Below are 17,755 nucleotides of genomic sequence, written 5' to 3'. Positions count from 1 at the left end.
GATGCTCCGCAGCCCTTCTGTTTCCTCTTTCAGCTCTGCTGCCAGGCTGAGCAGATCATCCCCCTGGTGGCACCTCACGCAGCTGTCACCTCTTCTACCACCCACCAGCCCTGGGAGATTAAGGCACTCTCTGCAGCCGGCGACCTGGGGGGCTGCGTGCTTCCAGGGGAGCTCAGTTGGTACGGCCACGTCTGCTCTGGCAGGTGCAGCAGATGCGGGAAGCTGCGTCCTTCAGTTGGAGACCATGGCTGACCTTCCCCCCCGAGCGTCCTGCGCCCTTCCACGCGAACTGACGCGCCATGCCCTGCCTGCCCGCCCTGTTCACCGCACTCCCTTGGGCCGCCTTTGAAGGGGCTGGGGGCTGGCCGCTGCTGCTGCAGGCTCACTTGCCTCAGCCAGTGACCGTTGGTGGCGGTTACGCCTCCTTTAAACCTGCCGCGGCTGCTGCAGGCTCCGCCCCGGCCTCGTCAGACGCTCTCGCATCAGCTGTCAGCTGCGGGCTCCCTGCGGGTCCCTGCCACTGCCCGGTCTTCTCCCGGCCTCAGAAAAACTCGGAAAAAGCCCCTTTTCGCCACCGTTGCCCGGCTCTGCTGCCGACGTGCCAGCACCGGAGCTGTTTGCCTCGGCGAGTGACCTGTGCTTGTAGATTTGCTGGCTTAAACCCTGTTTTTCATTTTACTGAGCCTCCACTGCACCAAGTGAAATTAAATTTCCAGTCTTTCAAGTACTCTTGAGCGTCTCCCTGTGAAGCTGTGAAAGTTACTGCATTGCTCAAAGCAATGATGAGAAGCTCTCTGTGGTTCCAATTTGTAGCTACCACATGCTTGGTGACTTGACATTTCAAAAAATGGGTCTCAGCTGACCCATCCCCACCTGTTTGGCTTCTGAAGGAAAAACACTCATTTTTTAAAAACGCGACATGACGAGGAGAGTATCTTCTCCGTTGTTTTTGGTCCTAGATACAAACATTGGGCTTTTTGTCCTCGAGGTGAGACTGACCCGGAACATCCCACACAGAATCTCAAATACAAGGTTGCCGACTTCACGCCAAAGGCAATTAGCAAGAAAGAAATACAGTCTCCTCTGTTGACATTCGGGGACAGGTAGAGGAGAGTACTTCATTACTTACCAATGAAGTAATGAAGGAAAAAAACCCAAGGAACACAACACGCGTATTTATGCATGTATCATCACATACTCATCCTTCAGCCCTCGGGTCTGGGCTTTCTGATTCTCGGCACAGTGCTGGATGGTTTGTTTGCCGCACACTACGTTCTCCTCCTCCACAGGAATTCGTAGTTAGTACCAACCGTTTCATTACAGAACCAGAGCACAACACAGAGGGCAGTCAATAAGTAGCGGGTTTTGGTTTGTTACTTAGGATCATAGGTAAGGCATTCTTACCCATGGTAAGAATATAATAAGGTATAAAGAAGAGAACGGTATAACTTCCAAGAGAAATTATGATCTACCAAGGTATAGATATATATACATAGAAAAGTATATATATATCTCAATTAATGTGGAAACATTCTTTGTTTTTATGGGACTGTTGAATTGGGTCTCTAAAGAGTCTCTTCTATCCCTACGGGACAGGAGAACAGCATGAAAGGAATAGGTTAGGGAAAACTGTTTGGGTTTTTCCTGCCTCAGGCAAGGGCAAACCCATTCGTGGGACTGTTTTTGCTCAAGGACCTGGAGGTACTTGGTGGGTGATGCTGGAGAATGGGGAAGCTCAATGTGTACCCCAAGGAAATTCGACCCTGGGTGAGAAGACTTAATTCCGAGCTGTATGATATTAACCGTTATATGATGCTAACAGTGTTCTAGAAGTGTTCTTCAGGATAACACAGTAGTGATGAAACCTGAATGTTGTGGTTTGGCCTCAGACGGCAACAAAGAACCATGTGCCGCTCGCTCGGGCCTTCCCAATACAGGACTCTTGGGTTGAGACAAAGACAGTTTAACAGAACGGCAAAGGGAACAAGCAAACAACAACAATCACACGGACAGAGGAATATACAAACACGATCACGGAACCGCCGCTCCCCGCCGCTCACCGACCAGACCCGGGACGCCCCAGCCTGCTCCAAACGGTGACTTCCTGCCCCCTCCCCGGGCAGCTCAGGGTGGGCATGGCTCACATGGCATGGAATACCAGGAAAAATTAACCCTATCCCCGCCGGAACCAGGACATTATCCACCCCTTATTCCATACCATCTATGCCATGCCCGGATCTTACAGGTTCCAATGAATTGCCACCACTTTCCCCTGTCATATATATATATATACACATATATATTCATGAGGATATAATGCCCTTAGTTTATGGGCCATCCCTCCAAAGCGTCCGTTGAGTTCTTTTAATCCATGGCTTTGGGCTCCACCTGTTAGAACAGTCTCTCAGGGCAGGTGAGATGCTGGGTGGTGCTGGTCTGTTGCATGCTGTATTTTCGGAGGTTGTGACTGGTGCACCCGGTGTGGCTCATGCACACAATCCGTGGGCTGAAGACGTAGATCTTGAGGAAGTTGCTGGGCGCCAGCTGCTGAGGTCAGTTCTTATCCCATCACCCCTGTGCCTTACTCATAGTACAACTGATAGCAATTATAGTAATGAGCACATACAGTGAGAGTGTTACTTAGCAATTAACAGCACACAATTTGATTCATTGGCTATTCTCACCCAAAATCAGATCCCCATGAGGTATACGTCGGACTTCCCCATGCTGCCACATCACGCACCAAGTGCACCCAGGTCCTTGGGCAAAAGCAATCCCACGGATGGGTTTGCCTTTGCCCGAGGCAGGACTAACCCAGACTGTCTTCCCTAGCGTATTCTTCATGTGCACTACGGGGACTTCATCCCCTTCTACGGTACGTGGAAGTTTTGATTGGGCAGGGCCAGCCCCATTGGTAGATCCCCTGGTGTTAACTAGCCAGGTAGTTAACTTTTGCTAGATGTGTATCCCAATGTTTTAAAGTCCCACCACCCATTGCTCTCGGTGTAGTTTTTAACGATCCATTGTATCGTTCTAGCTTCCCGGCGGCTGGTGCGTGACAGGGGATGTGATATACCCACTCAATGCCATGCTCTTTGGCCCAGGTGTCTATGAGGCTGTTTCGGAAATGAGTCCCGTTGTCCGACTCGATTCTCTCTGGGGTACCATGTCACCACAGGACTTGCTTTTCAAGGCCCAGGATAGTGTTCCGGGCAGTGGCATGGGGCACAGGGTATGTTTCCAGCCATCCAGTGGTTGCTTCCACCATTGTGAGCACATGGCACTTGCCTTGACGGGTTTGTGGCAGTGTGATATAATCAATCTGCCAGGCCTCCCCATATTTATATTTCAGCCATCGTCCTCTATACCAAAAAGGCTTCAAACGCTCCACTTGCTTGATTGCAGCGCATGTCTCACATTCACGGATGACCTGTGCAATAGTGTCCATGGTCAAGTCCACCCCTTGGTCACGATCCCATCTGTATGTCGCGTCTCTTCCTTGATGGCCTGAGGAGTCATGGGCCCATCGAGCTGTGAATAGTTCACCCTTATGTTGCCAGTCCAGATCCACCTGAGACACTTCAATCCTAGCAGCCCGATCCACCTGCTGGTTGTTCTGATGTTCCTCCGTGGCCCGATTCTTCGGTACGTGGGCATCTACATGGCGTACTTTCACAACCAGATTCTCTATCCGGGCAGAAATATCTTGCCATAGGTCAGCAGCCCAGATGGGTTTGCCTCTGTGCCGCCAGTTGCCTTCCACTGCTGTAACCACCCCCACAGAGCATTTGCCACCATCCATGAGTCAGTGTAGAGATAAAGTACTGGCCATTTTTCTCGCTCGGCAATGTCCAAAGCCAGCTGAATGGCTTTCACCTCTGCAAACTGGCTCGATTCACCCTCTCCTTCACTGGCTTCTGCAACTTTTCGTGTAAGACTCCACACAGCAGCCTTCCACTTTCGATGCTTTCCCACAATCCGGCAGGACCCGTCAGTGAACAGGGCATATTTCTTCTCATTTTCTGGCAGTTTATTATATGGTGGGGACTCTTCTGCACACGTCACCTCCTCCTCTGGTGACATTCCGAAATCCTTGCCTTCTGGCCAGTCCATGGTCAATTCCAGAATTCCTGGGCGACTGGGGTTTCCCATTCGAGTTCGCTGTGTGACCAGTGCAGTCCACTTACTCCATGTAGCATCAGTTGCATGATGTGTGGTGGGGACCCTTTCTTTGAACACCCAGCGCAGCACCGGCAGTCGAGGTGCTGGGAGGAGCTGCGCTTCTGTGCCAACCACTTCCGAAGCAGCTCGAACCCCTTCATATGCTGCCAATATCTCTTTTTCTGTTGGAGTGTAGCAGGCTTTGGATCCTCTGTATCCCCAACTCCAAAACCCCAGGGGCTGACCTCGGGTCTCCCCTGGTGCTTTCTGCCAGAGGCTCCAGGTAGGGCCGTTCTCCCCGGCTGCGGTGTAGAGCACATTTTTAACATCTTGTCCTGCCCGGACTGGCCCCAGGGCCACTGCATGGACTATTTCCTGTTTGATTTGTTCAAAAGCTTGTCATTGCTCAGGACCCCATTTAAAGTCATTCTTCTTCCGGGTTACTTGATACAGAGGGCTCACAATTAGACTGTAATCTGGGATATGCATTCTCCAAAACCCCACAATGCCTAAGAAAGCTTGTGTTTCCTTTTTACTAGTTGGTGGAGACATAGCTGCTATTTTGTTGATCACATCCATTGGGATCTGACGGCGTCCATCTTGCCATTTTATTCCTAAAAACTGGATCTCCTGCGCAGGTCCTTTGACCTTACTTCGTGTTATGGCAAAACCAGCTTTCAGGAGGATTCAGACTATTTTACCCCCTTTCTCAAAAACTTCTTCTGCTGTGTTTCCCCATACAATGATGTCATCAATGTACTGCAGATGTTCTGGAGCTTCACCCTGTTCCAGAGCAGTCTGGATCAGCCCATGGCAAATGGTGGGGCTGTGTTTCCACCCCTGGGGCAGTCGATTCCAGGTGTATTGGACGCCCCTCCAAGTGAAAGCAAACTGTGGCCTGCACTCTGCTGCCAAAGGGATTGAGAAGAATGCATTCACTATATCAGTCGTAGCATACCGCTTGGCTGCCTTGGACTCCAGTTCGTACTGGAGTTGTACCATGTCCGGCACGGCAGCACTCAGCGGTGGTGTGACTTCATTCAGACCACGATAGTCTACAGTTAGCCTCCACTCTCCATTAGATTTTCTCACCGGCCACATGGGACTGTTAAAGGGTGAGCGAGTCTTGCTGATCACTCCTTGAACCTCTAGTTGACGAATCAGCTTATGGATGGGAATCAGAGAGTCTCGGTTAATGCGATATTGCCGCCAATGCACCGTTGCGGTAGCAATCGGCACCTGTTGTTCTTTGACCCTCAACAACCCCACAACAGAAGAATCCTCCGAGAGACCAGGCAAGGTAGACAACTGTTTAACTTCCTCCGTCTCCAAGGCAGCTATGCCAAAGGCCCAACGGTACCCTTTTGGGTCCTTAAAATACCCTCTCCTGAGGTAATCTATACCAAGGATGCATGGAGCCTCTGGGCCAGGCACAATGGGATGTTTTTGCCACTCATTCCCAGTTAGGCTCACTTCCGCCTCCAGTACAGTCAACTCTTGGGATCCCCCTGTCACCCCAGAAATACAAATGGGTTCTGCCCCTCTATAGCTTGATGGTATTAAAGTACACTCTGCACCCGTGTCCACTAGAGCCTTATACTCCTGTGGGTCTGATGTGCCAGGCCATCGAATCCACACCGTCCAATAAACCCGGTTGTCCCTTTCCTCCACCTGGCCGGAGGCAGGGCCCCTCTAATACTGGTCATAGTATCCATTACTCACTTCTTGCATAAATGACTTGGAACTTCCTTCAAGAGGATCAGAAGCAACATCAGGCCTTCTGCTCTGTCTGGGGAACGTCCCACTGGAAACTGGGACTGCACTTTTCCTGGAGGGATCCCCTTTTGTGGTTGTCCTTCCTTGCAACTCCTCTACCCATGTCCGCAGGATCGAAGTAGGTTGTCCATCCCACTTCCTCATGTCCTCTCCGTGGTCACGCAGGTAGAACCACAGGGTGCCTCGTGGTGTGTACCCTCTGTACTCTCTCTCTTGAGTGGGGAAATGCCTGCTTCTAATAGCTGAGACACTGGCCTGTACAGGTGAGGAGTAGGAGATATTCTCTTCAAGTTGCTGGACCTTCCGCGACAGTTTCTCCACAGCTGAGACAAGGGGGGAAGAGAGACTTTCTTCATATTGCCGGAGCCGGCCAGCCACCTCATCCACCATTGGTCGCTCTTCACCTTTCCATTCCATTACTGCCAGTGAGTTGGCATATGATGATGGTGCGCTCCGTACAAACTTCTGCCACATGGGCCTTGTGCATTGCACCTCATCAGGGTCTGTGGGTAAGTCTGCATTGTCCAAGTCATAATAAATCATCTCCCGCACGGCTAATTCTCTCAGTTACTGGATACCTGTTTCCATGGTAGTCCACTTGCTTGGTTGACATACAACATCTTCAGTGAAGGAGTACCTCTCCCTCACACCTGACAGGAGTCGTTTCCAGAGGCTGAGGGCTTGGGTCTTTTTCCCAATTACCTTGTCAATGCTGCCTTCCCTAGACAGGGATCCCAGCTGCCTGGCCTCCCTACTCTCTAATTCCAGGCTACTGGCCCCGTTATCCCAGCACCGGAGCAGCCAGGTGAAAATGTGCTCACCTGAAAGTTGGCTAAAATTTTTTTGCATATCCTGCAGATCACTCAAGGATAGGGATCGAATAATTATCTCTGGTTCTGCCTCTTCCTCCTGCTCTCGTGATGACCCTGGTTCATCATCATCTCTTACTAAGCGAACTGATTTCTTCGTGTACTTCTTCTGTATGGGGGCAACTGATACTGGCACGGGTTCATTCCCTGGTTCAGTGGCAGTGGCTGCTACGGGGGTTGGAGTAGTCGAAGTGGCTGTCACAGGGGTTGCAGTAGCCGCAGTGTCTGCCGGTCTGGTTTCCATCTCTTCCCCCTGAGGGTGCTGCATAATCGGGGAGATAATCGGGGAAGGAAGGCACTGTTTCAAGCCTCTTCTCTCAAGGTACATTGGTACTGAAGTTTGAAAATAAGCACTGAGGCTGAGTAGATCATCCCCCTGGTGGCATCTCACACAGCTGTCACCTCTTCTACCACCCACCAGCCCCGAGAGGCGAAGGCACACTCTGCAGCCGGCTGACCTTGGTTGTTATAGCAATAAGTATAATCAAGAGTCTCTGTGCACACCATTCTGTGGCACAAACTGTCTTATCACTCTGAACGAACCGTTTCAGACACAACGTGCTGTTAATTTCAGAGAGTTAGAAGAGGCCTAGCTAACAAATAAGCTATGTGCTCACAATGGTGGAAGCAACCACTGGATGGCTGGAAACATACCCTGTGCCCCATGCCACTGCCCGGAACACTATCCTGGGCCTTGAAAAGCAAGTCCTGTGGTGACATGGTACCCCAGAGAGAATCGAGTCGGACAACGGGACTCATTTCCGAAACAGCCTCATAGACACCTGGGCCAAAGAGCATGGCATTGAGTGGGTATATCACATCCCCTGTCACGCACCAGCCGCCGGGAAGCTAGAACGATACAATGGATCGTTAAAAACTACACTGAGAGCAATAGGTGGTGGGACTTTAAAACATTGGGATATACATCTAGCAAAAGCTACCTGGCTAGTTAACACCAGGGGATCTACCAATGGGGCTGGCCCTGCCCAATCAAAACTTCCACGTACCGTAGAAGGGGATGAAGTCCCCGTAGTGCACATGAAGAATACGCTAGGGAAGACAGTCTGGGTTAGTCCTGCCTCGGGCAAAGGCAAACCCATCCGTGGGATTGCTTTTGCCCAAGGACCTGGGTGCACTTGGTGCGTGATGTGGCAGCATGGGGAAGTCCGACGTATAACTCATGGGGATCTGATTTTGGGTGAGAATAGCCAATGAATCAAATTGTGTGCTGTTAATTGCTAAGTAACACTCTCACTGTATGTGCTCATTACTATAATTGCTATCAGTTGTACTATGAGTAAGGCACAGGGGTGATGGGATAAGAACTGACCTCAGCAGCTGGCGCCCAGCAACTTCCTCAAGATCTACGTCTTCAGCCCACGGATTGTGTGCATGAGCCACACCGGGTGCACCAGTCACAACCTCCGAAAATACAGCATGCAACAGACCAGCACCACCCAGCATCTCACCTGCCCTGAGAGACTGTTCTAACAGGTGGAGCCCAAAGCCATGGATTAAAAGAACTCAACGGACGCTTTGGAGGGATGGCCCATAAACTAAGGGCATTATATCCGCATGAATATATATGTGTGTATATATATATATGACAGGGGAAAGTGGTGGCAATTCATTGGAACCTGTAAGATCCGGGCATGGCATAGATGGTATGGAATAAGGGGTGGATAATGTCCTGGTTCCGGCGGGGATAGGGTTAATTTTTCCTGGTATTCCATGCCATGTGAGCCATGCCCACCCTGAGCTGACCGGGGAGGGGGCAGGAAGTCACCGTTTGGAGCAGGCTGGGGCGTCCCGGGTCTGGTCGGTGAGCGGCGGGGAGCGGCGGTTCCGTGATCGTGTTTGTATATTCCTCTGTCCGTGTGATTGTTGTTGTTTGCTTGTTCCCTTTGCCGTTCTGTTAAACTGCCTTTGTCTCAACCCAAGAGTCCTGTATTGGGAAGGCCCGAGCGAGCGGCACATGGTTCTTTGTTGCCGTCTGAGGCCAAACCACAACATTCAGGTTTCATCACTACTGTGTTATCCTGAAGAACACTTCTAGAACACTGTTAGCATCATATAACGGTTAATATCATACAGCTCGGAATTAAGTCTTCTCACCCAGGGTCGAATTTCCTTGGGGTACACATTGAGCTTCCCCATTCTCCAGCATCACCCACCAAGTACCTCCAGGTCCTTGAGCAAAAACAGTCCCACGAATGGGTTTGCCCTTGCCTGAGGCAGGAAAAACCCAAACAGTTTTCCCTAACCTATTCCTTTCATGCTGTTCTCCTGTCCCGTAGGGATAGAAGAGACTCTTTAGAGACCCAATTCAACAGTCCCATAAAAACAAAGAATGTTTCCACATTAATTGAGATATATATATACTTTTCTATGTATATATATCTATACCTTGGTAGATCATAATTTCTCTTGGAAGTTATACCGTTCTCTTCTTTATACCTTATTATATTCTTACCATGGGTAAGAATGCCTTACCTATGATCCTAAGTAACAAACCAAAACCCGCTACTTATTGACTGCCCTCTGTGTTGTGCTCTGGTTCTGTAATGAAACGGTTGGTACTAACTACGAATTCCTGTGGAGGAGGAGAACGTAGTGTGCGGCAAACAAACCATCCAGCACTGTGCCGAGAATCAGAAAGCCCAGACCCGAGGGCTGAAGGATGAGTATGTGATGATACATGCATAAATACGCGTGTTGTGTTCCTTGGGTTTTTTTTCTTCATTACTTCATTGGTAAGTAATGAAGTACTCTCCTCTACCTGTCCCCGAATGTCAACAGAGGAGACTGTATTTCTTTCTTGCTAATTGCCTTTGGCGCGAAGTCGGCAACCTTGTATTTGAGATTCTGTGTGGGATGTTCCGGGTCAGTCTCACCTCGAGGACAAAAAGCCCAATGTTTGTATCTAGGACCAAAAACAACGGAGAAGATACTCTCCTCGTCATGTCGCGTTTTTAAAAAATGAGTGTTTTTCCTTCAGAAGCCAAACAGGTGGGGATGGGTCAGCTGAGACCCATTTTTTGAAATGTCAAGTCACCAAGCATGTGGTAGCTACAAATTGGAACCACAGAGAGCTTCTCATCATTGCTTTGAGCAATGCAGTAACTTTCACAGCTTCACAGGGAGACGCTCAAGAGTACTTGAAAGACTGGAAATTTAATTTCACTTGGTGCAGTGGAGGCTCAGTAAAATGAAAAACAGGGTTTAAGCCAGCAAATCTACAAGCACAGGTCACTCGCCGAGGCAAACAGCTCCGGTGCTGGCACGTCGGCAGCAGAGCCGGGCAACGGTGGCGAAAAGGGGCTTTTTCCGAGTTTTTCTGAGGCCGGGAGAAGACCGGGCAGTGGCAGGGACCCGCAGGGAGCCCGCAGCTGACAGCTGATGCGAGAGCGTCTGACGAGGCCGGGGCGGAGCCTGCAGCAGCCGCGGCAGGTTTAAAGGAGGCGTAACCGCCACCAACGGTCACTGGCTGAGGCAAGTGAGCCTGCAGCAGCAGCGGCCAGCCCCCAGCCCCTTCAAAGGCGGCCCAAGGGAGTGCGGTGAACAGGGCGGGCAGGCAGGGCATGGCGCGTCAGTTCGCGTGGAAGGGCGCAGGACGCTCGGGGGGGAAGGTCAGCCATGGTCTCCAACTGAAGGACGCAGCTTCCCGCATCTGCTGCACCTGCCAGAGCAGACGTGGCCGTACCAACTGAGCTCCCCTGGAAGCACGCAGCCCCCCAGGTCGCCGGCTGCAGAGAGTGCCTTAATCTCCCAGGGCTGGTGGGTGGTAGAAGAGGTGACAGCTGCGTGAGGTGCCACCAGGGGGATGATCTGCTCAGCCTGGCAGCAGAGCTGAAAGAGGAAACAGAAGGGCTGCGGAGCATCAGGGAGAGTGAGAAAGGAATGGATTGGTGGAAGCAGACTCTGACCGGGTCCCTGAGTCAAAAACCAGAAGAGCCCCCAAAAAAACCCCGAGCTGAAGGAGATCTGGTCCCTTCGCCCTGCCACTGAAGGCAGTGGCCAAAAGGAGGCCAGTGAATGGAGGCTAGTCCCTACGAGGGGAGGGAAGCGAACTCCCTCCTTGCCCACATCCCCCAACCAGGTGCCTCTGCACAACAGGTATGAGGCTCTTGAGGAGGGAGGCCAGCCCATGGATGGCATGGAAGATGGTTTGGCTACACCAGAAGAGATGCCGGGACCAGCAAGGCCTACCCCCAGTTTAAAAACTGCCTCTGCAAGGGAGAAGAGGCGGGTTATAGTAGTAGGCCCAATATGCCGCGCAGACCCTCTTGACAGGGAGGTATGCTGCCTCCCCGGGGCCGGGGTCAGGGACGTCACTTGAAAACTTCCCAGCCTGGTTAAATCTGGCTAGGGGCATCAAGGATAACAAGAAAAACTCCTATGAGTACGTCATGGGTACAGGCAAGACTAGGGAAGGTGTGGGCCCTCTCAGGAAGCACACAGGAGACCTGGTCACCCAGGACACGGAGAAGGCTGAGATGCTGAATGACTTTCTCGCCTCGGCCTTCACCAGCAAGGGCTCCACCCACACCACCCAAGTTGCAGGATGCAAAAGCAGGGTCTATGAGAATGAAGAAGCGCCCACTGTAGGAGAAGATCAGGTTCAGGACCATCTGAGGAACCTGAAGGTGCATAAGTCCACGGGACCAGATGAAATCCATCCACGGGTCCTGAGGGAGCTGTCAGATGAAGTCGCCAAGCCTCTTTCCATTATATTTGAGAAGTCGTGGCAGCCTGGTGAAGTTCCTGCTGATTGGAAAAGGGGAAACAGAACGCCCATTTTCAAAAAGGGAAAAAAGGAAGACCCAGGGAACTACAGGCCGGTCAGTCTCACCTCTGTGCCTGGCAAGGTCATGGAGCAGATCCTCCTGGAAACGCTACTAAGGCACATGGGAAATAGGGAGGTGATTGGTGACAGCCAACACGGCTTCACCAAAGGCAAACTCTGCCTGACATTGACAAATGTCTTACTCTTTGGTGTCTTTGGTGAAATTACAATAGAAACTGTGGCGGCTCTCTGTCAGTGAACGGACTTATTTCAGAGATAACTCACATAATATGTGTGCTTATTTTTGAACTTCAGTACCAATGTACCTTGACAGAAGAGGCTTGAAACACAAGGAAGTGCCTTCCTTCCCCGATTCTTTCAAAACACGCTGGATTCTTTCAAAACTGCTTGCGATGGGAAGTGGCTAATTGTACTAATATTGACTCCTCCATCCAACAAAGAAGGAACTGCAACATGCCATTACAAATTCTACTTTTGTAGCCCTCCAGAACACTGTCAAGTTGCTTTACAAATGCTAATCAATGTCTCCTGAAGTCTAGTAGATTGAAACGCTCTGGCGATACCACTTGACTTGGTCATTGCAGAGTTGTATGGCGGAGAACAGAACTCCAGAGTTTTCATAAGAACCATTTTATTTGGAAAACAAATATACAGCTCTGGTGACAGAAGAAGTCGGTAAAGTTGTCCTGAATGGTCCCTGTTTAAGAAAACCATCTGCCACGCTAACTGCACCTGCAACAGCACCTGCAACGTGGTCTCCATCTGCGTTTCCATCTTCAATTTTATCTGCATCCGCACCGGCATCCCCAAAGATGCCTTCCTCTGAAATGGTACCTGCATCAGCAACGCTCCCTCTGTCTGCAAGGGCATCTGCAATGCTCTCTGCACTCCGGTTTTGTCTACATCTGCAGTGGCGCACGAAAGGGTATCTGGTGTGGCATCTGTCTCTCCCATGGCATCTCCGTCTGCAGTTGCATCTGAAAGACTACCTGGTTTCTGCAAGGGCGTCTGCAGCAGTATCTGTGTCTGCCACGGCCTCTACAACGGCATCTGCACCTGCAACGGAATGGGCGGTGGTATCTCTGATGGTATCAGTACGGGTGTCCCTGCCTGTATTGGTGCCGGCGTCTGTGAAGGTCTCTGTACGGTGCCTGTGTGCCCAATTGTACCTGTGTCTGCGTCTGTGCTGGCATCTGTCTGTGTCCTAAGTCTGTGCGTGGCGGGAGTTCTGCTGTCCAACAGGAGTCCAACGCCCTGTCCGTGTTGGCCTTCATGCGCGCTGCCAGGCGGGAGAACCTCCGTCCGCTGGAAGTGCCCTCCAGGCTGAAGAGGCGCTCCAGTAAGGAAAGGCAGCAGCTCTGCTGCAGCAGCCAGGCCAGCCTCTTCATCCTGCTGCACGAGAGAAACTGCTGGGCCCAGAGGCTCTCGCTGTACAGCGCTAAATCAGACAGGGCTGGGGGAAAGCAGGGCGGCGGACAAGCCAGTCGCACCTCCTGGGAGGAAAGGGAGCTGATGGAGAGGAAGGGGGCAAACAAAGCAGTGCCGCCAGGGGAAGCTGACCGCTCGAGAGGGCGCGTTGGCGCTACAGTGCCCGGGGGCCCAAGCAAAGCTGGGAACCGGCAAGAAAAGGATTATCGCCCTCTGAGCTTCCTCGCTCTCACACCTCACCACCACCCACTGCTCCTTCCCCTGCCCCTCGTCAGCCTCTACTCCCTGTTTGCAGCTCTCTGTCCCCAGCCACCACCAAGGCCCTGCCGCCGTCGACGCGTGCCGGCAGGCACAGCCCCGGCTGTGAGCTGCTTTTTACCCAGGGGGGAAGGAGCGTGCAGGGGGGAGGGAGTGTGGGGCTCTGTCGTTCCCCATTCCACCCGCACATCGCTCCTTAACCCCTCGGTCCTGTAAGGGCCGTGCGTCAGGTCACGTGTGGCCTCAAGCCCAGGCAGGTCTGGGACCAGGTAGGAAATGGCTCTTCCTCCCCTGGGTTCTCAGTTCTGCTCCTTACCGGCCCTTCTGCAGAAGGCAGGCTGCTCTTCTCACGTAAGCGACACAAGGCAACTTTTCCACCTGAGCCTTGACAAAGGCGCCAAGGAAGGTCTCGGGGAAGTTCCTTCTGAGCAAGCTCAAAGCCTCCCTCATCATTTTCTCTGCCAGCTGAAGGCGTTGCATACACCAGCAAACCTGCAGAGGAAAAGGGAAACACCCTGATCTGCTCGAGTCGGCCAAGAGACTGCTGGAGTCTGCCGGTGGCTTGTGATGCCAGGGATAGCCCCTGCAGCCGGGGAAAGCATCCAGCTCCATCCCCCAGGACATCCCTCCAGACCTCCCCATCTCTTTACCTCCCCTTTGAGGCTGAAGAAGGTGGCCTCTTCAAAGCAGGCTATCGCAGTGGCTTTCATCTTCCTCAGGACCTCCGCTTCGTTCAGCTTCATGAGGGCCTTTGCGCAAGCACAGAGAGAGCAGGCGAGCGTGATGCAGAGCCCATGGCCGGCCTCGTCCTCCCCTGTTGCCTCTGGCATCTGTCTTAAGAGGGCCCGTTTCTCCCCCTGCTGATGCCCGCCCCAACACAGTCACGCCGGCTCAGAGCACAGGCACCAGTGCTCCTTCAGATCCCCTCCCTGCTAATTCCCCTCCTGCTATGGGCACGGTGGCCTGTGTCTCCGTCCACAGAAGAGGCAAGCCGGAGGAAGAAGTCAGGCTCTGACCCCAGCATGTCCCTTCCAAGGCCCCGTCAAGGCATGCCCTATTGCAGCAGTGAAGTTGTCCTGCCCAGAGCCAGCTGACTGAGAGGACTCCATGCACGGTGGGCACTGGCGAGCGAGGCAACTCACCATGTAGCTGTTGGAGACGTGCAGGTAGGCAGCAGCACACTCCAGAAGGTAGTAAAAGGCTCGGTCGGCATCGCCCATTGCCACGTAGTGGCGAGCCAAAGGCACAAGCACCGATTCCACGATGGCTCGGCATTCACACCAGTGTGTGCCGTTGTGCTGCCTGTCGGTCTCGTCGGGCAGCTCAGTTGTCTGTTCGCCCTCTGGCAGAAGCCGCTCCGCCACACTAGTCAGAGCACCGTTCCCAGGGGAAGAAGAGAGCAAAGAATGCACAGGCATCACCTACACTGGTCTTTTACCCCACAGAGAGGCCATCAAAAGCCCTTTGTTCAAAAGAGAGCGCGAGCCCACGGGCAGGCATGACTCCTACAGCTGCTTTGTAGCCAGGGAGAAGACGACAAGCTGGGCTTTCTGTCACCTCCCCCAGGCAAACCACCTGGCTCCCTTGTGGTGGCTTTTCGCCTGCAGATTTTGTAGCGCTCCTCTCGAGGAACTGGAAAGCAAGGCCTGCTCCAGCGTAGTGTGACCATCACTAGGAGCCCACGGGCTTCCTCCAGCACTGTCTCACCTCCGTGGCCATCTCTTCCCAGCTCCCACCTCACAGAAAGCCTCTTCCTTAAGCTAGAGTCACAACCGGCAGGCAAATGCCAGCGCTTCCTTGGTCTCCTCTGGAGACCCCTGAGGCCCCTGCCTTTACAGAGAATCAAACCCTTGTCTGCTCACCCGGTTTCCGCCTCCGTGAAAGCCTGCTGCTCTGCGGCATCTGCAAAGAAAACAGGGGGTTAGACACCTCCTCGCCTGCCCCAGGGGAAGAGCTGCTCTCGCTCTCCCACTGGGCTTCAAGGACCCTTGCGAGGGTGCCGACACGCTGAGCAAAGTCTGCGGTGGTTGTCCTCAGCTCCTGGGCTCGTCCCCGGCAGACCTCCTCCCAGCCGATCCCCAGCATACACCCCTGGGCTCCTGGAGGGCCCGGGCTGTGGAGCACGGTGCACAGCGTACCCCCAGTGGCGTGGGTCCTATCCTGCTTCAGCTCTTCTCCAGCCAGCACCAAGGCCTCCCAGCTGCATGAGTCGCCTCCGTCGGCAGGGTCCCGACAGCTGCCTCCGTCCTGGCTGCTGGTGACGGCGAAGTGGTGGAAGGCAACAAACTCCCCTTGGCCGCTCACATACAGTGAGAGTGTTACTTAGCAATTAACAGCACACAATTTGATTCATTGGCTATTCTCATCCAAAATCAGATCCCCATGAGTTATACGTCGGACTTCCCCATGCTGCCACATCACGCACCAAGTGCACCCAGGTCCTTGGGCAAAAGCAATCCCACGGATGGGTTTGCCTTTGCCCGAGGCAGGACTAACCCAGACTGTCTTCCCTAGCGTATTCTTCATGTGCACTACGGGGACTTCATCCCCTTCTACGGTACGTGGAAGTTTTGATTGGGCAGGGCCAGCCCCATTGGTAGATCCCCTGGTGTTAACTAGCCAGGTAGCTTTTGCTAGATGTGTATCCCAATGTTTTAAAGTCCCACCACCTATTGCTCTCGGTGTAGTTTTTAACGATCCATTGTATCGTTCTAGCTTCCCGGCGGCTGGTGCGTGACAGGGGATGTGATATACCCACTCAATGCCATGCTCTTTGGCCCAGGTGTCTATGAGGCTGTTTCGGAAATGAGTCCCGTTGTCCGACTCAATTCTCTCTGGGGTACCATGTCACCACAGGACTTGCTTAAAAGAGCAAAAGGTGGTGGGCTGGCTGCCTGCAAAAGCAGCCCCACAGCCACAGCCTTCTGCGTGGAGGCAAGGGGGAGGAGTGGGAAAGGCTGCTCCACAACTTTTCAGCCCCCTGCCCTGAAAGCAAGGCTCTCGTGTGCAGGTGAAGGGGCTGGTGGAGTTCCTCTTAGAAAACCACTGGGGCCAAGACGTCTGGCCTTTTCAGTCCCTCAGCTGAGGAGTCGCCAGCAGCCAGGGACACATCCAGAGGTAGGAGGAGGGACTGAGGGTTCTCACAGCCAGAGCAGAAAGCTGGTGGAGGGCTTTGGGTGGGTTTTGCTTTAGGTGTTGTCCACTTCCCACAAGTCACTTGGCTACACAAGTTTTTGCTTTCCAGATTTGCCTTTGGAAGAGCAACGTGGCCCTGCTGGGGAAGGTGATGTAGAGCACCAGGCCAAAGCCTTCCTGGACGCACCACCCTCTCTGCTCGTCCTCCAGAAAGCAGCAGGGGTAGATGCGGTGAGAGGACGGGAAATGGCAAAGGTAGGGCAGGTCCACAAACCCTGGGACAAGGCGTCTCATCTAGGAGGAGGTTCCCGATGAGTTCAAGGAGCTGCTCTGCCTCTTCCTGATATTTTTGCTCTGTTGGATTTAGGTAGGGCGTCCCTTGCCACCTGCTAACGCCAACATTTCTGCTTTAGGCACCCGCCGCTTTGCCTCCAACTGCCCCAGAGACCACGGAAGATGCCCCAGGATGCGCACAAGAACTAAAGAGCCTTTCCCAGGAAAGACGGTTAAAGGAGTCAGCTTTGCTTCCATCAAGACGTGATGAATCCAGTTGATCCTGCCTTTACCTATCTAAACCCACTGGGGGATGGAAAGCTTTGCAGGCTCCCTCCAGGAAACTGAAAACCCAAAAGGAAGAGAGAAGAGGCCTGGGATGAGGAGAGGGAACGCTGGCAAGAAGAGGAAAGAAGGAAGAGCGCAAAAGATGGGGACGGAAAAAGAGGAGGGAGAAGCCCAGGTGTGTCCCAGGCTCTGCTACCCATCTTTCCCAGCCGGGGAAACTGCTCTAAGGCAGTCCAAGGGGCTGGCAAGGGAGGGCAAGGGACGGTGCTGCGCAGGGTTTGGGAAGAACTCCACGGCAGCTCCCCAGGGGCTCCCCATGGAGCCCTGCTGCGTGGCACAGGGGCACTGAGCACCTCTGCACACGCAGGGGCCTCTAAGGGCATTTCCATGGGGGATACGGTGCCAGAGCCATCCCCTCGGCAATGCCCGCAAGAGCTCTCTCTTCTGGGCTACAAACTACTCCTTGTCAACTCTGTTTCCCAAAGAAAGGGCAACCAAGTCCTGCCTTTGTAGGTTCATCAGTGCTTTCCGACTCTCGTTGTAGATGCCCATTTCCTTTCAGGAGCCGAACCCCTGCCATTCCTGGGCTCCCGCACCTCATGTCTGTCCACAATAAAAGGCTGTTTTCTCCCATCTGACTGCGCCTCTCGTCAGCTGTTCTGGAGTGAGAGCTCTTGCTTTGCGATGGTGCTTGTAAGCATCTGCTCTGCAACCGATTTGAGCAAAAGAGAGTAAAATCCTGTTCCCACTTGTAACCCTT

At 52.9% G+C, this 17,755-nt stretch overlaps 1 protein-coding gene across 1 annotated transcript; it reads right to left on the bottom strand.

The window, feature by feature from the left end:
- Positions 1 to 12,231: 12,231 nt before the first annotated feature.
- Positions 12,232 to 16,728, bottom strand: LOC141751751 (adenylate cyclase type 10-like). Its single transcript, XM_074609103.1, has 7 exons — positions 16,550 to 16,728; positions 15,438 to 15,598; positions 15,162 to 15,201; positions 14,442 to 14,664; positions 13,950 to 14,048; positions 13,616 to 13,791; positions 12,232 to 13,005 (listed from the first exon to the last, which is right to left on the bottom strand). Exons 1-7 carry the CDS (start codon positions 16,726 to 16,728, stop codon positions 12,705 to 12,707), a joined length of 1,179 nt encoding a protein of 392 aa, XP_074465204.1. The 3' UTR covers positions 12,232 to 12,704.
- Between the last annotated feature and the right edge of the window lie 1,027 nt (positions 16,729 to 17,755).

Source organism: Larus michahellis, chromosome 15, assembly GCF_964199755.1.
Source record: "Larus michahellis chromosome 15, bLarMic1.1, whole genome shotgun sequence".
In the NCBI taxonomy this organism is placed as follows: Eukaryota; Metazoa; Chordata; class Aves; order Charadriiformes; family Laridae; genus Larus; species Larus michahellis.
The sequence above is the reverse complement of the archived record's forward strand: the minus strand, read 5'-3'. Positions and strand labels throughout refer to the sequence as shown.